This window comes from Pseudopodoces humilis, chromosome 15 (assembly GCF_049639895.1).
Source record: "Pseudopodoces humilis isolate 2021_Gansu_Grassland_sample_001 chromosome 15, ASM4963989v1, whole genome shotgun sequence".
NCBI lineage: Eukaryota > Metazoa > Chordata > Aves > Passeriformes > Paridae > Pseudopodoces > Pseudopodoces humilis.
This window is the reverse complement of record NC_142214.1, coordinates 19226384-19248021: the sequence shown is the minus strand read 5'-3', so window position 1 is coordinate 19248021 and position 21638 is coordinate 19226384. Positions and strand designations below refer to the sequence as shown.

General features: G+C 50.9%; 1 protein-coding gene across 8 annotated transcripts in view; it reads left to right on the top strand.

Annotated features, from left to right (window-relative positions):
• ARHGEF9 (Cdc42 guanine nucleotide exchange factor 9) overlaps positions 1-21638 on the top strand; it is a 197029-nt gene that overhangs the window by 61217 nt on the left and 114174 nt on the right. The window contains exon 1 of one of the 8 annotated variants that reach the window (XM_088062773.1): positions 11727-11829. The exons of 4 other annotated variants lie outside the window; for them this stretch is intronic. Coding sequence is in view for 2 of the 4 variants with exons in the window: in XM_088062771.1 (XP_087918897.1) it covers positions 11790-11819 (30 nt within the window). In the remaining 2 variants the exon portion in view is untranslated. Of the gene's footprint in view, positions 1-11726; positions 11830-21638 lie in introns of those variants that run through there. 3 more of the 8 variants (XM_088062771.1, XM_088062770.1, XM_088062768.1) reach the window with 3 other exon arrangements.

Here is a 21638-nt window from a genome sequence, read left to right as displayed (position 1 = left end):
TACAAAGAAGTGAATGCTTGAAGAGCAGTAAAGCTCAGCCCCTTTGCCTGGGCTGGTTTGTGTGGGGGCAGAGAACTCCTGGGGTGTCCCAGGGGTTGGGCCCATCAGGGCTGGGGGGGCAGAGCTGTTAATGATGTTAAAAATAACCCTGAAATACAAGAAAAGTGAAGGGAGGGGGAGAACAGTAAAAGAAAAAAACCTCATTCTGGGGGCAGAGCTCATAATGAGCCATTTTCTCTCTCCATGCAGTTTGGTTTTTTTGTAGCCATCAAGTCCAAAATATTCTGGAAGTTTATGTATCACCAGGAAACAGAGGCTGAGCATCAAGTAAGGAATGAAAGAGTGTGGCTGTGAATGGAACAACAACTGGGAGGCCATAAGGGCTGAGCCTAAATATCAAATCCAGGCTTGCTGTTCCCAATGTGAGGTGTACAGGGCCAGCTGGAAGTTCTGTAGGAGTTTCCTGTGCCTTTATGACAAAAATTCTCATGTATTAGTGAGGGATTAGAGTCATTTAGAGGTGCAGAGGAATCCCCTCCCTTCTTCCTCTCCATGGGATCAGTGTGTTCTTCATGCAGGAGGCTCCATCAAATTCCCTTTCTGGCAGAGCTGACACCTGAGCATTCCTATAAATTGAAGGTACCAACATCAAGGATTTCTGCACCCAAAGTTGTGCTCAGGCAGACACAAGTGGGATATTAATGTAAATAACTGAGGTTATTAATAGAACCCAGCAGCCAACATATGGCTGTGTAGTGGAAGCAGAGTAAAGCATGAGCCACACATTCCTTTTTAAGAGCATGCATTCACACCTTTCCCTTCACACAGGATATTTTTGGGATGCCTCCACAGTTAGTCTGCTCTCCCCAACAGGCTATTTTTACCTCCTCACAACATGGCTTAGTTAAGAAAAATGGTGTTTTAGCACCAATTCTGTACATTTCCAGCCCACTCCTTTCCAAAATAGCCCCGCCCCAGCAGATGCAGGTGGTAAATGCAGTGGAGTGCTTGGATCAGCACCAGGCAGGGGAATTTTCTGGCTGCATTTCCAGCCTGGGGCACAGCTCAGCTGAGCCATGTTGTGCTTTTCATGGATTTCAGATGGCATCCCAGAGTGCAAGCAGGCAAGGGCCACGCTCCCTTCATTTATCTCGGCACCTCTTTGATTCTGGCTTGGTTTTTTTTTCACAGCTGAAGCTTGAAGGAGTCTCAGGGATTGTCTTTAGCCACGTGAGCTGCTCGTGTTCCCAGCAGCTTTGGCTTTGTGGGGGAAAATCTCAGCACCTGATCTTGCAGCCTTACCTGGCTTACACAAATAATCTCAATTTCTTTGTTGAGGGACTGTACATCCATCTGTATTTTGTACAAATTGAGGGTAAACCACAAAATCTATTCTCGTAGGTGGAAGGCAGGGAAATTTCCAATGGCTGCCTGGATCACTTATTTCTCCTGCCATATTCTTAACATGGTTAAAATTGGCAGTTTACAGGAATTGCAGGCTTGGAGGCGTTAGGACACTCATCCTGCCTGCCAGCATCCCTTTCTAAGAACCTGGGAAGATTAGTGGAGCGTAGATTTTTCCCATGTTGAAGTTTTATAAGGATGAAAAGCTCTGTGTGGAATATATCTGTGCAACTTCAGTGGCAAAAATTGCTAAGCACATTATATATAGATAGCAAAGTGCTTTCTTTAGGGACTGCCACAGACTGCTCCTGAGATAGCTAAGCAGACAAGTAAATAGTAAAATATGGGTATATTTAGCACTCCAGAAGGCGATGGATGGTGTTCAGACTTCACATCACACGGGCTCTTAAAGTCTTTACCTCAGTGTAATCCCTTGTAGTCAGCACTGATGTGGTGGCACATTTGGGACCTAATTACAAGCTCCACTGCCAGTCCAAGTACCAAATGGTGAAGGACAGATTTGGGAGGTAAAAACCAGAGGCATCCTGACTCATGGAAGGGGAGGCAGGAAAAGGCCGACGCAGTTTAATGGGATTTGAATTAAATGTGGTTTAATGGGATTTGGGTGTAATTGTGGGTTTGAATGCCTGCCTGCCTCTCTGGTTCGTGCAGGCACTGCTTGGGTGGATGTATCCTGGTTTGCATCCACTTCAAAAATCCCACTGGGGTGCCTGTGGTCAAACTGGGGATGTGATTTCACAGAAGCCCCTGCCAGGCTTGTCACAGCACATCTCCCTGGGGTGGTGGGAGAGCAGTGCCTGAATCGATGGCCAGAGAGCCAGAGGGGTCGTGGGAAGCTCTGGTAACTTTCCCACCTGAGCTCAGAACAGGTTTTCCTTTTGGATTTTTTTTTTTCCTTCTGGATGTTTTTTTCCTTCTGAATTTTTTTCCCTGTTTATGTCGAGCTCGAGGACTTCTCACTTCAAACTCCCCCTCTTTTCCTGAGGCTGTTGAAAAGACTCAGGTGTGTTTCTGGCTGCCATGCCAGCCTGGAAAATCTGCAGAGAATATTTGCAAATATTCTTTGAATCAAAAATTCAAATCATATCATTGAATCAAACCCACAGCCTCTCTTGGATAGCATCCATCTCCTCTTTCTTCCCTTCCTCCTGGCCTTTTGTAAGAACATTTCTGCTGTTGTTGAGGATATTCATACCCACACACAAACTCTGTGGTGATGCAGTGGTGCATTATTGACAGAGAGTCTCGGGATTTTTAAATACATGAAATGGCAGAGCTGTATTGCAGTTAGTGGAAAGGAGCTGTGTTGAAGTGGTTTTGAGGTTGTTGTCTTCCTTCCAAGGGTGCTGTCCTCAAACCAGTGCTCATTATTCCGAAGGAAGGTCATGCACCCTGCTAGTTGTCCTTAGAGGAAGGGTGAGGCTTATGTGGAAATAATGGAATTATTTAACAGGATAATAATTTACTCCACAACTGGAGTAAATCACCAAATCTGGGAACCTCAGGTGTGCTGCAGAGCTTGGTGTTTCTTCAGAATCCTTCAGGAGCAGTTTCTTGAGGAGCTTTTCCTCCTGTGCCATGCCAGGTGACTCCTGTGGTTTGTCTGATGCATCTCTGGGTGACTTTTTCAGGCTCGTGCTTTCCTACAAGCTCGGATGTTGTAAGGAGTGAGCAGAGCTGGCAGCCTGGCTGCTGGGAGGTGACACGGTGACAATAATGCTGAGTGGCTCCTGCGCGTTCCTGGCAGTGGGACATGGACAAGGGACACGGCAGGGAATTCATGGGCTGCTGCAGTAACCCCCAGCTGAAAGCAGGGAGAACTCCAGCCCCTGACAGTGCTGAGGAGCGTGGCAAAGGGTGTGATCCCTTTTCTGGGCTGCCTCCCTGGGGCTCTGGGGACAGGCAGCCCGGGACAACCCCATTTGTTCCCAGAAACTGCAGGGTCATGTTCCATCCCCTTCGTTTCCAAGCCTCCAGCCACTAGAGGGAGAGAATGCCACATATTTATGGCTTCGTTTTCGTGTGGGGATGTGTTTGATGAAGGAATTCACCAAGGCTTTCCAGGCAGTCCCAAAGTTGGGTTTCATTTATCCGGGCTGGTTCTACGACCGCTCCTGAGATCTGACTCCCGGAGACTTCGGCTGGCGCACACCCTGAGATCTCAAACGCTCTGGAAGCTGTTCAGTGATCCCTGGCCATGTTTTACACCCTGTACTTTCTGTCGAGCATCCCTGCTGTGAAATGGCTTGGTGGGGAAACCTTTGGCTCCCGCTGGATGCGCCTGTCCGCTCGCGTTACCCACAGCCCAGCGCACCGCCAGCACCGCGGGACACCAAACCCCCTTCCCCTTCTTCCTGGCAAACCTCCCACTCCTGGAGCCCGTGGCCTGCTCCCTGTGCTAGAATCAAACAAACCCAAGAGGCATCTGGTTTCATTTGGAATTAAAGCATCGAGTCAGTAATTGTTGTAGGCAGATGAGTTTTAACGATTTCAAAGGACACCAGCGAGGAGCTGTGGGTTGAGGGCAGGGAGCAGGGCTGGCAGCTTTAAGAAGGCAATGTCAGAAAGTGAATTTTATACACTTTTGAAAGTGAGACAAGATGGAAACTTTCCTCTGCAGATTGAGCCCAGTGGGGAGGAAGTCTGAGGAGGGGACTGCAGGGGTTTGGAGGGGTCTGGGAGTGAAAGCAGCACACTGAGTGGTTTGGAGAGACACAGCCCCCGTGTGCAGTGCTGTTTATCAGGAGATTTCACATCCCTCTGCAAGTGGTGACTGCGAAGAGAAAATCTCTTTGCTTTGCTTTTGATTCCAGAGGGTGACTCAAGGCAAGGCTCCCTCAGAAGGGAAACCTCACGATGCTTTAGCAGCCTGAAGTATTGAAGGAGAGCATTTCTCTGGGAAATGTTCCTGCCTCTAAAAGTGAATAGTTCCAGTTAATTGAGAGCCTCAGCAAAGAGGTTTCCTTAGGCTGATGGAGCATCCATGCACATGATGCCCCAGCTCAAGAAGTTCTCCTGGTGAGGTTGGGGCTGGGCTCAGCTGCTCCTTTCCCCTCCTGTTTCTCTTGCCCAGATGTGCCCTGGCTGGCACAGCTGATGGCAGGCATGGCAAAGCAGGGAGGGAATGTGCAGGAGGACACTAAAAACCTCGAGATTGACCTGACCCAGGCATGTGGGGACTAAATGTAAATGTAAATGTACATCACCCCAGTCACAGCACTCCTCACAGTCCTGGGTGCCCATCACTGGACACCCCACACTTGGAGGGCTGAGGTTGGGCTGCTCCAAGAGCATTCCCTGCTCCTCCCTGCACCCCTGGCTCTCCCAACACATCCTGGGAGCTCAGACTGGCTGAGGCCCTGAACACAGGGCTGGGAGCTGAGCTGCTTCAGCATCCAGGGCCAGGGGTCACAGCTTGAATTAAATAACAGAGTGAGAGGAGCACCCAGTGAATGTGAAATCCTCCGATGGCTCCGTGCATCCCGATGAACTGTGGCCATAAATACGAGCTGCTTGTTAAGCCCTCCTCACCTGCCTGGAGGAGATGAGAGATCCTGGGGAATCAACCTCCTTGCCTTGTGCTTTGCTGGTGGAGAGCCAAGCTGTAAAGTTGTTTTTGAGGCAGGAATCCTGTGGGTTCGAGTGGGAGCTGGGCTGTGCCTGCATCAGGCTGTGCCAGTTCACTGCTGGGCTTTCCATGGCAGGAAAAGCAGCTCTGTTCTGGGGTCTGGGTGTGTTTGTGGTGTAGGACCAGGCTGGGCAGCTCCAGCAGGATCCTCACGGGCTTTGGGTGGGGGAGAGAGGACAGGCAGGAGCTGTGTGTGGGTCTGGCTGTTGGTTTGGGACAGGCAGGAGCTGTGTGTGGGTCTGGCTGTTGGTTTGGGACAGGAGCTGTGTGTGGGTCTGGCTGTTGGTTTGGGACAGGAGCTGTGTGTGGGTCTGGCTGTTGGTTTGGGACAGGAGCTGTGTGTGGGTCTGGCTGTTGGTTTGGGACAGGCAGGAGTTTGGGTGTGGGTCTGGCTGTTGGTTTGGGACAGGCAGGAGTTTGGGTGTGGGTCTGGCTGTTGGTTTGGGACAGGCAGGAGTTTGGGTGTGGGTCTGGCTGTTGGTTTGGGACAGGCAGGAGTTTGGGTGTGGGTCTGGCTGTTGGTTTGGGACAGGCAGGAGTTTGGGTGTGGGTCTGGCTGTTGGTTTGGGACAGGCAGGAGCTCTGTGTGGGTCTGGCTGTTGGTTTGGGACAGGGCAGGGCTGTGAGAGCCCCCAGGCCATGAGGCAGGGCCATGTTGAGGACTCTGGAGGCTCCATCCCGGGCTCCTGCATGGAATTCCTGCATGGAATGTCCCTCCAGGCACCAGGGAGGAACACAGCCTCAGGGTTTATGGATTTGCCGGTGTGACCTCAAAATGCAGGACCCAGGGCAGCATTTATTGTTTCCCTGTCAATCTCACAAACAGCAATGCTAAGCTCTAGTTTTCTTTTTTAAAAAAACCCTTTTTTGGCTGCAGATCTCTTAGTACACAAATGAAATGAATTTGTATATGAGCATTGCGCTGCTTGTAAAGCCCTTTCAGTTTCAAATTTAGTTTTATTCCTTTTTTTAATCTCCATAGGATTTTCCCTAAATAAGCAGAACTAGGGCAGTGCTAGTGACAGATGGATGTAAGGAAGACTTGGATGCTGGAGACACTTTACTGGGCTTGGAGATGTGAACTGGGGTGCTTTCCTCATCACCCAAAGAGTTTAATTTGTCTGCAGGTTATTAATTTTCACCTCTAAAGCAGAGGGCATGGCAACAGAGAGCTTTCCTTGGCAACAGACTCCTTGGGTTCATTAAAGCAGAGATGGGAGGTTTGCAAATGGAAAAAGTTGAGTGATATTAGCAAATCAAATGGGCTGAGGCATCAGGAGTCTTGTCAGTCAGGCGGGGGTGACAGGAGAAGGAATAGTAAACAACATGCAAACCATCTTGAAGGAGATGTTTTGGAAGCAGGCAGATCTGGGATTTGCCTGTTTTCCTGCCTTCCCAAGAGCAGGATGGACTGGAGAGGGCTGGGAGGAACCTCTCTGTGTCTGGCAGACTGTGGGCAGTGAACTGAAGAGGTTACTTAATAAAAAAATGGCTTTTTACAAGCAGGTTTCCAACCTGTCGTTTCCCACTAGGGCTTTCATAAAAGTTCCAGTTGGTTTTGATCCTCTCCAAAGCTGAATCTGGAATTTTGTTGGTAAAAACCCACAAGAAGCTCTTTGTGAGCATGGCCATGCCCAGTCCATGCCCTCCCTCCTCTCCCATGGAGCAGGCTGTGTGTGGCACACACCTCTGCCTGGAGCCACGTGGGGGCTGTTTGCACTGGGACTGCTAAATATAAATACTGCAATTAATTAATAATGCCCAATGCATTAAATTCCTAATTAAATTAGGAATAACCGGAGTTTGGACCAGCATACTGAGTGTGCATTCAAGTGATCCAGATTGGAGAAGGGGTTTGGAGCAGGGGGAGAGGTTTGGGCTGCCCTGTCTGTCCCTGCCAGTGGGCACTGTGTCACCTGAGGAGGTCAGGGGAAGCCCCTGGTTCTCAGGTAATGATCTCTCCCTTGCTGGGGTAAACAGCCAGATCCCAATCACATCCATCACAGAGAGAAACGTTTCAGGCACTTGTTCCAGTCCTGTGCTTCTATGATTCTATAATTTATGACTGAAACTATCTTTGTGTCAGAGTTAGTTCAGGAGGACACTCGTATCTGGGCTTCTGAATATGTCATCTCCTATTAAAGAACAAACAAACTCCCTTGTAATGTACCATAAATAATAATAATACTTTGCAAGAGCCCGAAGCGCTGTGTTATTGCTGTGCTAATCAGAGAGGCACTGGGCCATTAGCAGAGTATTCCATGGGGTTTGGGCTTTTTTTTCCTGCAGGAAGGTACGAGTTTCGTAGCTGTGCAGCGTGGCTGATTGGTTTATAAAGCAAGGCTGGAGAATTCCTAGTAGAGGTTAGACAAATTCCCCTCCTTTCTCATTAATTAACCTGTAGGATTTGGTGCCTGTTCTTTGCAGTTCAATAGACACAATGACTGCAGGAACATATTTGTGCTCTCTGATATGGAATGAGGAACATCTGCCTTCTGCAGCAGTGAAATAGCAGCGTGAGACAGGGCTCTCCAAAGCCTCTCCTGCCTCAGTGAGGAAATTCCAGGCTGAAATTTCCATGGGGAGGTGTTGGATGGGAAATGTTGGCTGGGGAGGAAAGGCAGGGGGTGAAAAGCAAGAGAAGGGAAATCTCCTCATGAAATCAACAGCAGGGTGGGGGAAAAAGCGTTTTGGGAAAAGTTCCCACATCCAAAAGAGCAAAACTCTCCCAGTGGAATTAAGGGAGGGAGGCCTTGAACATCTAAAGGAGATTTCAGTGGTGATGTGGTAACACAATAGCAGGAAGAGAAGACAGGAGAGGCAGGTGAAATCCTGCAATGCTGCTCTCACAGGCTGCAAGGAAATGAACCTTCATGTTTGGGATCCCAGGGCTGGGTTCTGGGTGTCTCAAACGAGGGTTCTGCTCCCAAAAGCTGCCCTGCAATAATAATAAAAACTAATAAAATTATATTAAATTAAATTATCAATTATATTAAATTATATAATTAAATTAAATTAAATTAAATAATAAAAACTGGAAATAAAGCTGGGATAGCAGGGTGGGTTCTGGGAGGATGGGACTGTGGAGGGAATGCCAGTGAAGTCTCCTGTGTGTTATTTCCATGACTCCAGATGTGGTGGATGAGGCACAAGGACCAAGGTTATTTTTGCTGTTTCACTGTGATGTGATACTGAGTGTCCTCCTGCTTGGCTTCTGAGTGGCTCTCCAGCTGCAGGGAATTAGGAGAAAATAAATTACACGTGGAAAAGTGGCATTAATCTGATAATTCGGGCAGTCACTGCTACTGCGGAGGTAAACACTGCCCCTTCCTTCCCTGCCTTCACTTCTCTTGCCAGTCACAAGGAGGCTCCAGCCTGGACTGGGCTGAGAGTGAAGCAGGGCAGCTGATTTTGATCCTTACTCAAAAGACAGAAACTTTTGGAGGCTGTGATAGGTCAAACATGAGCAGCTCTGCTGAGACTGACTGGGACATTGTGTTATTGATGAGCAATCCACGAGTTCTTCCTGGGGATTTCCTCTGCAGAGATCCCTCAGACCTGAGCAGAGCCTCCTTCCTCCCTCCCCAGGATGTGCTCAGATGGTAGAAATTCCATTTATTTGTGAGCTAAAGAGCAGGGCAGGAGCCTGCAGTGTGAGCTCTGTGCCCAACCACTGCACCCTGAGAGCTGCCTCCGTTTCCCTGTGGGCAATGTGGGTTTTCCTACCAGAGCAGTGCCCGTGGCACAATCCCACAGTGTTCTGTGTCTCACAGCCAGCTCGGGGCTGTGCTTGGGAATATTGAACCTTTGGGATGTGCTGGGTGGGCACAGAGCCCCCCGTGCCCTCGGGTGTGCCAGGCTGCAGCAGTCCCTGGCAAAGGAGCCAGCACCTCCTGCCCATCCCTGGGAGATGCTCTCCTCCATGCAGGGAAGTGGAGAATCAGAGAATCCCTCAATCTCCTGAGCTGGAAGGAGCCCACAAGGATGATCACAGCCCTGTACAGGACCCAGAAGAAGCTCACAGGTGGCTTTTCCCTGTTCCCCCTGCTCTGGCAGGGACTCTGGGCTTGGTCCCCTGCCCGCTGGCTGCCTGCAGAGCGCTTTGCATTGACAATGAGGCAGCAGAGGTGCATTTTCTTGGCAGGGAAATGCAGCTGGGTTCTCTCTGAGCTTCCCCGTGCCAGGGAGAACAGCTGCCCCACTGCTCTGGGCAGGATGGGATTTGTGTGCAGCCTGCTGCCCGTTCAGAGATTTGGCTGATCCTGGGGCTTTCTTGCCTTTCAGCACCTTCACAGGGAGCAAGAATTAACCTGGCAACTCTTGGTTTGCTTCTCAAATCAGCTTAGAGTAAACAAGGCATAGGAAGTGAAACAGTGCAATATGAGCCTTATTGACAGGCCTGATCAACAGCTGGCAGGAGAGAAACTGGGATTGTTCTGCTCCTGAGTAACAGTCCTGCACAGAAAAATCCTCCTCCTCCTCCAGATCCACGTTCCCAATTAGAGCAGCAGGGTGGGATGTGCCAAAGAAACCCATTTGCACTGCCAGGGTGCAACTTTGACCAAAGTGAGAGGAGTTTGGATGATGCAATGCACGGTTTAAAGCTGATTTTGTGCTTAAGAGGGTCATTGTTGTATTCTCTGCGTGTGTGCTGACAACAGTGCAGATCTCATTTAATGTTTCCTTTCAGTTAGAGATAACCTGATCATTGCTGTGTTTTCAGTCCAAGTTTCTGAGGGAAGCATTGTCCACTCAGAAAATGTCTGTCTGTCAGCCAGTTCTGCTGTCCCAGCTCTCCCAGCCCCTGCAGCTTTTGAATCAGTTTTTTGGTGAGGTTGTGCTGCCTCTGGCTGACATCCCGAGCAGGTGAGGTACCTGTGAGATGAATTCCAGGGCTGCTCAGAGCCGTGGCCGTCACCTGCTGCAGGAGATGGGGCTCTCCCTGACTGACAACACATCCCAGCACGTGGGATTTTCCAATGAGAGCCCTCCTGTGGATGTAAATAACTTACCTGGTGTTACTGTCACTCGAAATTCAGGCAGAATTCTGAAGTTTGGACAGCTCTAAGCATTTGCCTCCTGACTCCTTCTTTTGTCAGTCATCTCTGGGAATAATGATGGCTGTCAGTGCCTGTACAGAAGGTGATGGGATATGGCTTGATGGAACTGGAGCAGGCTGTGTGGGGCCCCAGCAGTGCAGAGACGCTGGGCAGCGTCCCTTCAGTCCTGCCTGCACTTCTGGTCTGTCCCATTTCAATAAATAAGTGAAGACACCTAAGCTCTGATCCTGCTGAGTGGCACAGGACCAGCAGAAAGTGGCAGTCACGAGGAGCTGCGTGTTGTTCCCTGACTCAAAATCTCCAGCTGCAGGGAAAATGTTGACTCCTCCAGAGGCCAGGAGCGGGAGATCCAAATGCCCTTCTGCCCTTGAGGCATGGAGAAAAAACCCGTGCAAACACAACCCTAAATCCTCTGCAGCTGGAGCTGAGGAGATTGGAGCTTCTCCACAGATTTTACAGCACATCCTGTGCGTGGATCCAGCATGTCCAGTGTCCCCAGCGTCCTGCCCGTGCCCAGAGCACGCTGCCAGCCATTCCCCACGTTGTCTCCACGATTCCTACCTGCCCTCTCCTGTCCCTGAAGCCAGCTGCAGACTCAGCAGGGATTTTGGGAATATCGCTGGGGCATTTTCCTGTACTCAGGGGTGTGTCAGTCCTTCTCCGGGCTGCCCCTTCCTGTGGGCACCGAGCCCCGGGATGGCGGCAGGGGCTGCGCCACCGGCACCGTGAGCGGCCTTGGCCAACTCCTGGCATCCCCACATCCCCACATCCCCGTGCCCACCATGGGGAGAACCATGTCGACGTGCGTGTCCCAGCTGGAGGATCCACGAGGATTCAGCCCCGTTCCCAGTTGGCTTTACACATCCCATATGCTGCCGCCGCCTCTTCCAACCAGCGCCAGACACCGCCATCTCCTCTCCCTCGACGTGGTGGGTGGCCAGATCGATGAGCAACGCTTAAGGAGTGTGGTTTTGCTTTCTTGGCTGTGCAGAGGGGCTCTCGTTTCCTCACTGTGGCCAGAAAGTGGGGAGAGTCCGGGGGAGCAGGCAGGGGATGATGAGGAGTGGGGAGCAGGGCGCTGGAGCTGGGGGAGGATCAGGTGCGGCGCTGGGCTGGGAGCTTTGCTTTCAGTGGGAAGGGGACTCATCTTTCGTGTGGAGAGCAGAATGAGAACCTGCTGCCCTTTGAACGTCAGCAAAATCCCCAGCCCCTTGCTGAGCGTGGAACATGTGCTGGCTCTGCAGAGCCGGCGTCCTGCAGCGCTGGGGCCCAGGGTGACCGGCCACCGGCAGCAGGACCCTCCCCAAATTCGCATCGGTCCCCCCTTCCCTCCCCTCCCCTCCCGCAGAGTTTCAAAGCACGGCATGGGAAAAAAAAAAAAGAGAAAAAAAAAGAAAAAAAAAAAAGGAAAAGAAGGAAAAGAAGGACATCCCCCTCCCCTCAAATCCCTGGGTCCGTGACTGAAATAAATAAGCAGAATCCCAGGTAGTGAGGAGGCTGCTAATAACGTGCTCCTGACAGGCACGGGATTGCCGGGCTGAGGGATGGCTGACTGAAAGCTCCAGCCTAGGGTGGGGGTGGGGGGCTTCTTTTTTTTTTTTCCTGCCAGCTCTCGCCAGGCAGTAGGGATTTTTTTTCTTCCCCTCCCTGATAATAAGGACATCATCAGAAGCAAGATGCAGTGGCTAAGGGATGGAACAGGAATGGTGAGTTCAGGTAGCTATGTCTTTCTCTTTTCCTCTTATTGCAGTACTTTGACAGGGAAATGAACCTCCGTCCTATCTCCTGACTCCTCCTTTACTCCCTGTCCTTGAAACCATTGATCACTCTGTAGCCATTTTATAGACTCTGCTTCCCAAACTGCTGAGCAAAAGAAGAAATTGAGAGGAAGGAAGGAAGGAGGGTGGGCATGCCTCGGGGCGTGGGAGGGAGCGGCAGTGCTGGGGAGGGGGTTCCGCAGGGCGAGCCGGTGGCTCCGGGGGGGGAAGCAGAGGCTTTGCCCGGTTCCCCGGGCGTGTTGAGGGCTGTGAGGAGAGAGAGGAGTGCCCGGGGCAGCCGGGACCTGTCAGATGTGCCCCTCCGGCGGATGATGAGTTGCGGTGCGGGGGGAGCCCGATGTGGCGCCCGAGGCTGCAGCAGCCTGGCGGGGCTGGCGGGCGCTGCTCCGGCTCGGGGAGGCTCCGGCTGAGCTCCGCCGAGCCTCTGCCGCCCTGCGTGCCTCGCTCAGCCCCTCGGGGGGCTGCTGTGCCCGGGGAAGAGGGGAACTTCAGCTCCCCCGGCTCAGCAGGGCCCCTCCGTCTCATTCAGAAACTTCCCCGGGAAGAGATGCGGTTGTTACTGAGAGAGATCCTCCTCCTCCTCCTCCTCCTCCTCCTCCTCCTGCCCGGCTCGCCCTCCGTGCCCAGCTCGCCTTGGCGATGGCATTTCCCCCCGGCTCCGTGCGGTGCTTTGGGGTTCTCCCTTCCCTGGCTCTCCCCGTGCTGCCGGAGGGAGCCTCGGGCATCCCTGCGGGCGGCTCCCGGCTCCGGCAGCGCTGGGGCTCGGCCCGGGCCGGCATCACCCGGCTCAGCCCCCGCGTTCCGGCTCCCGGGGCAGCGGCAGATGCTGCTGGCAGCGGGGAGCCTTCGGGAGGGATGGCTGCCCGTTCTCCTCCTGCCCTCCGTCCCTTCTCCGCTGCTCCCGCACCCGGGGCTGGGGGCTTTGTGCTCCCGAAAGGCTCGGGCTGTGCTGGCGGTGTCCTGCGGGGTGTAGGCAGCGTCTGGGGTCCTGTTTAAGGTTCTGCCCACCCAGCAGCACCTCGGGGGGTTCCTGCCGCCTCCCACCCTCGGAGCATCCGCAGGGATGCGATTCCTTCCTCTGCCCTCCTCGTCCCGCGGCTCGCCCCTCTCTCTCCGCCAGTCGCCGTGTGCCGGGTCCCATTGCCAGGGATTAAAAGTGGTGCTGGGGAGCCGGGGGAGGCTCTTCTTGTCTCCTTTTACCCTCTTCTCCCAGGGATGGTGCAGGACAAAGTGCTTTTCCACTTGACACAGCACAAGACTTGACACTTTCTTGCCCTCTCATCTTCCCAGATTCTTTCCTTGCTGCCGGCTGTGTTACTCTGCTCTCCTCAGTCTAATCCTTGCTTTCTCTTGGAGAGAAATTACAGTGGCTGCTGTAGCCTGTAAGAGAAGCTATTTTGGGGGGAAAGTAAAACTCCAGTGATTGATTTTGAAGCAGGTTCTACCCGGGAATTTCCCAATATTGCTCCTTCTAACAAGGGAGAAATAAAAGAGAGAGCTGTGGTTTCTGTGTTTTATGCAGCAGTTCAACAGCCTCAGCAGTATTTGGAGATATTCCACGTATCTCCAGATGTCTGAAAATAAAAAAATTATTTCAAACCAGCAAAGTAAAACTGAACCAAAGAAGATCAATCCAGCAGAGATGTTTGCAGTCCCTGGCAGTGAGGAATCTTTCCCTGGGGATGGTTCAGGGGCTCCTGCCCTTGGAGCACAGGGATGTTGGGAGCACCTAAAGCCAACGCTCGGTCCCTACAAGTTCTGCTCCTTTAGGAAGACAAGATGTGTTGGTCCAGATGCCCTGGCCAAGTGCCAATGTGGATAGCAGTATTCCCTCCAATGCAGATTTCCTTGCTGTCCCCACTGGGAAGTTGTTTGAAATTTTAGTGCTTCAGATGTTGATCATTTGGTGGCCTGTGCTAAACAAGTGAGTTATTCCACACCAGGAGCAGCTGCATTTCAGCAATTCAGTGGGACTATTATTACCTCAGTCTGCTGGCTAAAATGTACTGTGGAACTATCAACCAGCTCTGCTCCTGAGTGAAGGCTGGCTGCTCTGCTCACACAGCCTCCTGTGCCGTGCACAACCTCACCCTTTCATCCAGAGCCTCCCTGGACCCATTTCCATGGGCACCGAGTCTCTGTTATGCTTTTTTACTCCAGTATTATTTCCTGTGTGCTGCTAAAGACCAGCAATATACATTTATTCTGTCAGCATCCCTGGATTTTGTTCTGCTCGGGCACATTGGTCAAAACCTGGATTTTAGCCTGATTTCTCCCAAGTTCTGCACAGCAGTGATTTATTCAAAATGCTGTTTTCTGTTGTTCTCAGCTTGGGTTCAACACTGAGATCTGCTCCCTTTCAGAGTTACTCATCTTTAAGAAGCGTGTCACTAATGCTTTAGAAGTGATTGTACCTTTTGTTCTCATGGCAGGTGGCTTTTTTTTTTCCAAATCAGCCCTTAAACCCAAGCTATTATTCCATAATATTAAGCTGTCGGAGCTTCTTTTTTCCCTCCTTTGCATGTGCTGCCTCCCATTTCTTAAACAATTAATCTTTTGCCAATTATGCTGGCATCCCACGGGGGTGTTTTCCATGCTTCACTGGTACCATGTTGCTGAACCCTCTAGTATTTATTCCTAACCTAGAAAATTTCAACTAATTGTCATTGGTAGTGATGAGAATCAATCTGCACATCTGAGCAGTGTGTGAGCACAATGATTATTTGGTTTGGCATTCTTCAGAGGATATTGATCCAGCATGGTAATCAAAAGAGTTGGATTAAACCAGGACAAAATACAGCCTCTTCTGGATCAGTTTTTTATCTGACAAGGGCAGAGTTTTTTCCCAAGTCTTTGATTGTATTACAAGTAACACAAATGTGGATCTTCTGTGGAATTTCCTCACAAAGGGTCTCCTTTTGGGTTTAATGTTGTGCCTGTGACAGTCCAGGTGAGTGCAGCCATCACCTTCAACAGATACAGTCTCAACTTTTTTCTTTTTTAGCCATAAGTAATGATATTTTTACACTGCCTGTTGTTCAAATCCTTAAAATCAAGGTGCTGTTGATATTTTCCATTTCTCTCCTAAGCAAAAAATTAAACTCTAGTAAATCATCACAACCTAAAATATGGTGAATATTAATTAGGTGAATCAAAGGGCCAAATGCTGCAATTGATGGAGATACTCCTGAGTTTTCCTCACTGATTCTTTTCCACTTGTCAGTCTGAAAATCACAGGGTATTGGAAGTACAAAGTACCCTTTGCACTCCATAATCCTAAAAATCTCAATGGGAAGTCTGGAAAAGAGAAGTAGGAAAAAAGCAGCTGGGGTTTGACTTTAGTTTTTGGAAGTTTGGATAAGCAAAAGCAGCTGGTGGAGGGCAGCCAGGCCAGGGCAGAATGGAAAGAGGAGCTTGTGGTATCCAGAAATTAGGGGAAAATGGGACTGGAGAGGCCCAGAGCAGTTTTTGTGCAGAGATCAAAGGGAGCAGGGAGTGCTGGAGCAGCCCCAGGGAAGCTCCTGAGTGCTCTGGGTGTCCTGCAGAGGATGCTGCCCTGTCTCCATGCCCTGTGGCCTCAGCAGGGAGGGCTTTTCCACAGCAGAGTGGGAGGTTTGGAAGCTGTTCCTGTTCATGCAGCTCTCCTGTCACTGGAGATGGTGCTTGGCTTGCCTGAGCTCTGCATGCCTGGAGAATTCTGTGGGTGCTGCAGTGCAGGAGCCCCCAAAGGCCAAAGTCCATCCCACCAAATGCATTTCTTTGTTGCTGTTTGCCATTTCTCTGCCACTTTAGGGCTGCTTTAACCTTTTATTTACGGCCTCCTGCCAGTGCTGCTGCTCCAAATGTCCCAGTTAAGAAAGGGCTGATGTTGTGGTAAATAAAAATGTTTGGATAAATCCCTGCTCCGTGCTGATGATTGTCCTTGTGTCAGTCCCAGGAGGGGCTGGGAGGAGGCCTGGCTCCTTTTCCATGACTCTGGCCCCAGTTCCTACCTGCTGGAAAACGGACACTCCAATACCCCCTCTGTCTCTTGAGATACACCAGGGATGTGTGGAGAATCCTGGGAGGGTGCCATAGGCATGGGAAGCAGGATTTTGTGGAGCTCTGAGCAGGCTGTGCTTGCTGGGAAGCCACACACCCCATGTGGTCACCACGTCCATCTGTCCCTCCTGCTCAGGGTTTCAGTGCCTGAGCCTTTGCAAACCACGAGGTGTTTTTAACTGAAGAGAACCTGATTTCCTTGGATCTCATCAAAGGGTTTTTCTTTTTTCAAACACTTCTTGAAAAATCTCTGAAATGCTTCAAGCTGACATCTTAATGTATTTATGACATTAGCTGCTTCTGCTCTGGAATGGTTGCTCCGAATCTCTTTGAGCCTGGCTGTTATTTTGAACATGACTAATTCCCTGAGTGACTAAGCTCTTAGATAATAGGAAAAATTCATCAAGTTATCTCTGGCTCCAATAGTTTCTATTGTTATGAAAAGACGACTTATGGAAAAAAAAAAAGAGAGAGATGCTTGTTATGTAATATGGGCAGGGAGAGGAGAGACAAGTGTTGGTAGGGACTGGCTGGAGTGCCAGGAGTGCCTTACCCAGGAGCCAGGTTCAGGCTGTGAAGTCTCCAGCTCAGTCTGCATGAGAAGTAAAGATTTCCTTGTCTGGAGCTCAGGTGACTCCCACTGAAGCCAAGGAGTTGTGCTCTTGTCCAGAAGTGTGTTCAGAGGGGATCCCAGCCCCTTCCTCCCCGTTCTGCCACGCTGCAGAATTCCTTGGATGTGACCCAGGATGGTGCTGGGCACGCAGTGAATTGCAGCACACCTTCTCTGCTTGTTTCAGGCAGCACCTGAAGCACTCCCCACTCCTGCAGGGCCGTGTTCCAGGCAGCACAACAAACCTCAGCTCCATCCCATTGGGATTTCCCCTCGGTGCTGCTGATCACCAGCACAGAACTGCCACTGTGCTGCACTGTGCAGCACCAGGTGCCTTCCTGTGCCTCTGTGTGCAGCTGTGTCCCACACAGGGGGCATTGTCTGTGTGATCCCTCACAGCCAGGGTCCCTGTGGCTCAGCTGGGGTCCCTATGGCACAGTCAGGATCCCTGTGGCACAGCCAGGGTCCCTGTGGCACAGCCAGGATCCCTGTGGCACAGCCAGGGTCCCTGTGGCACAGTCAGGATCCCTGTGGCACATTCAGCTCCCCATGGCACAGTCAGGATCCCTGTGGCTCAGCTGGGGTCACTGTGGCTCAGCCAGGGTCCCTGTGGCACAGCCAGGGTCCCTGTGGCACAGTCAGGATCCCTGTGGCACAGCCAGGGTCCCTGTGGCACAGTCAGGATCCCTGTGGCACAGCCAGGATCCCTGTGGCACAGCCAGGATCCCTGTGGCACAGCCAGGGTCCCTGTGGCACAGCCAGGATCCCTGTGGCACAGTCAGGGTCCCTGTGGCACAGCCAGGGTCCCTGTGGCACAGCCAGGATCCCTGTGGCACAGTCAGGGTCCCTGTGGCACAGCCAGGATCCCTGTGGCACAGCCAGGATCCCTGTGGCACAGTCAGGGTCCCTGTGGCACAGTCAGGGTCCCTGTGGCACATTCAGCTCCCCATGGCACAGCCAGGATCCCTGTGGCACATTCAGCTCCCCATGGCACAGCCAGGATCCCTGTGGCACAGCTGGGGTCCCTGTGGCACATTTGGCTCCCCATGGCACATTCAGATCTCTGTGGCACATTTGGTTCCCCGTGGCACATTCAGCTCCCCGTGGCACCGGGGTGCCCGTGGCTGTCACACATTGTCACCAGCTGCAGGAGGGCAGCGCTGGCCATTCCTGGAAGGCAGCAGCCTGTGCTCGCTCTCACTGCTCTCACAGAATCCCACTGAGCTGGGAGAGGGAATGGAGCCTACAGGCATTCACCTGCCTCGCTTGGAGAAAGCAGAAAAAAAGTAGAAAAAGGCTGTAAACTTCTTTTCTGAATGCTGATATTGCTGATAAAAACGAGTGCACTATGTTCTATTCATACACCTACTGCTATCCATCTGGAATTCCTACTTCATTAGGTTGGCTTGCACTGTTTTCTTCATTAAAAGAGTGCCAGATTCAATAGGCTGTTCCCTCTCCTTTTTTTGGGAGGCAGAGAGAGGGGGAGAGAACGATTTCTATGAAACACATCCAATTCTCTGGGTTAATTTGTGTGAAGAGCATGAGACCCACGGGTCAGCTTCTTAATGAGATGGTTTTTCCTTTCCTCAGAGTCTTGACAAGGAGAAGGCCGGGGAAGGCAGAGCCAAGTGTCGCAGGAGGGGGGTGAGGAGGCTGCAGGGAGCTCTGGCCGAGTGCTTTTCGTCCTCATTCCCTCGCAGGTGCTGAAATGCACCCTTTGATTTTCATGCCAAAGAGTTTCCTTGTGCCTGTGCAGCTGTTTTGCTTAGGGATCCCACTGGGGACACTGACCCTGAATTCAGAAGGGTTTACTTTTAGTTTCTGGCAGGTAATAACTTCTTTTTCACACAGCACTTTGCCCAGACTTGTGCTGATGTGAAGATTCTGCAGTTGAATGCCAGAGTGCCTGGAGGGAGCACTTGTCTTCCCCCAAGGAAGGGACTTGCCTTGGATTTTTCTTCAGTTTGGGCTTTGCTTTCTTTACCTTTTTCCAGGCTCAACAGTGAGCCCAAAAGCTGAGAAATGAAATGAAATGAAGAAGTAAAGGTCTCTGTGTTTCTTTAGGCCAGGGGCTGGGGTTTTTTCAGACAAGGAGAGCTTACATAAGATTGAAACGAGCATCTGAGTTGGATGGGTCCTTTCAGACACAACTTGCTCGGCCCCTGAAGTCTTTGTGACCAGGGTAATTGGTGGTACCACATCTGATTTCTGCAGGATTTGAGGGGGTTTATTTTCCTTTTCATCACTGGGAAGCTGAAGATGCTTCTGGAGTGCAGGCTGGAGTGTGCAGCAGATGCAAGGAGGGCAGAAAGCACTCGCAACACCATTGCCAGGGGCACGAGATTTTAGTCTGTCTTAATGCTTTAAGTTCAAGTAAACTTAAAAATAGAAGATTTATTGTTCTCACTGCAATCCAGAGGAGCACAATGGACTGAACCCCCCCCAGACAGGCTCTCTGTGCCATTTCAGCACGGTCTGTGTGGTGTCACAGGAGCTGTGGCACTGATTCCATCGGGACATCGCTGCTGGGGCTCAGTTTTTTCATGGACTGCTTGGAGCAGTGACCCAGAGATGCTCAGGTCCTTCCCCACGGCCTCTGAGCTTTGTGCAGCTTTTGGCCAGGTGGTTGTGGAGCTGAATTCAACCTCCAGCATTGCCCTGTGTGCTCTAAACATTGCAGAAGTGGGTTTAGAAACTTAATTTCTTCTCGTTCCAGCACTCCCAGCCTTGCCACGAGGGCATCTTGCTTCAAGTGGTCCTTCCCTGCTCTCTCCCACATCCACCTTCTCTCCCACTTCACTGCTTTGCTGCCTCTCAACTTAGGAAATCCTTCTGAAAAGGGAAATTACTGGAAAAATTTCCCAAGTTCACGTGGACAGTGAGGAAGCTTTCCATTTGAGGGATGAACAGGCAGGGAACTGTGGGTGACTGGAAAATTAATTTTCCACAGCCTAAATAAGGCCCAAGTCCAAGTCTCTACAAGTATTCCTTCATTTTTCAGTTTGGGTAAGGAATTTTAGGTGTTTGGGGATTTTTAAAGCTTCCAATGAAGCCATTCCATAAACATATAAGATTATGGAGATTCTTGAGGAAAAATCTGCTCTTTGCAGCAGCTCTGCAGCTCACAGGCTGGTGCCTCCCATCTGGCCCAGGATGGAAAAGAGGGCTCTGGCAGGCATTCCATGAAGAGAAAAGGAAAAAGAGGCAGCTCCCAGCTTAAGGAAATCCTCCTTTTTGGAAACAGCAAATCATAATCTCACTGGCCTTTAATCTCTGAAACCCCCAGTTTAATTCCTGCTTAGATTTAGGGAAAAAAAAAATAGAATTTAATGGTTTTCTTATAATCTCTAATGGAGTCTGAGTGACCCCCCCATGGTGTCCAGCATCACAGCAGCGTTTGTGAGTGCAGGAAAATGGGAATGGAGGAGCAGGTGCCCACACATCCCTGGGTTCCATGGCTGGCTGTTCCTTCCTGGGGACCCAGCTGGAAAGTTTAAACTTCCCTCATGGTGCCTTAAAGGTCTGGGGTGGGTGTTCCGAGAGGGAATCCAGAGGAGATGAAGCAGTTTGGGGCTGACAGTCACCAGCAGTGTTTTCCCTTTGACCATGGATTTCATCCATCCACACCAATTTTATTCCTGCTCAGAATCACTGAGTGATTTTGTGTGAAACTTTGTGTTTTGTGTGAAATTTCCCCCAGTTCACTGAGACTTATCTCCTTTGGCCAAAGGGTAGCAGATTTGGGCTCCTCCTGCCCCATCCCTACAGCAGCATGGCCAGAATTCTCTGGTTAATTAAGGTTAAGGGTTCAGTGGCTCATTTTCCCAGTTAATAGAAGGTGGAGCTGGAAAACAGAGATGCCTCTGCCTGTCCAAGAGTGGAGGTGTTACTCTGCACAGGGATGGGTGGATGGATGGATGGATGGATGGATGATGGATGGATGGATGATGGATGATGGATGGATGGATGATGGATGGATGATGGATGGATGGATGGATGATGGATGGATGGATGGATGGATGGATGGATGGATGATGGATGGATGATGGATGGATGGATGGATGGATGGATGATGGATGATGGATGGATGATGGATGGATGGATGGATGGATGGATGGATGGATGGATGGATGGATGGATGATGGATGGATGATGGATGGATGATGGATGGATGGATGATGGATGGATGATGGATGGATGGATGATGGATGGATGATGGATGATGGATGGATGATGGATGATGGATGGATGATGGATGGATGGATGATGGATGGATGATGGATGGATGATGGATGGATGATGGATGGATGGATGATGGATGGATGGATGGATGATGGATGGATGGATGGATGGATGGATGGATGGATGGATGGATGATGGATGGATGATGGATGGATGATGGATGGATGGATGGATGATGGATGGATGGATGGATGGATGGATGATGGATGATGGATGGATGATGGATGATGGATGGATGATGGATGATGGATGGATGGATGGATGATGGATGGATGGATGGATGGATGGATGATGGATGGATGGATGGATGGATGATGGATGGATGATGGATGGATGATGGATGATGGATGATGGATGATGGATGATGGATGGATGGATGGATGGATGGATGGATGATGGATGATGGATGGATGGATGATGGATGGATGGATGGATGGATGGATGGATGGATGATGGATGGATGGATGGATGGATGGATGGATGATGGATGGATGGATGGATGGATGGATGGATGGACAGGGCAGGGAAATGGAGCTGGCACAGCCTCACACCCCTGGACTGTCCTGGCACCTCAGGAGGGGACCAGGGAAGGGAAATCCGGGAGCTGTGAGCATTCCAATCCCAAATCCTGGCTGCTGAGTACGAGCTGTGCCTGCTGAGCTGCAAGGAGTGGGATGTGCTAATTACTGGAGACATCCATTGGAGGGAGACGTGGTCACAAGGCTGAGCCCGGTGCGTTCCGCACGGGAGGATTTGGCAGCATCCGTTTCCTCTGCTTGCTCCAAAATTCCTGTCTTGTCATTAATGTCAGTGTGGGACCCCTCTGTTTTTTATTTGGGTGTCCAGAATTC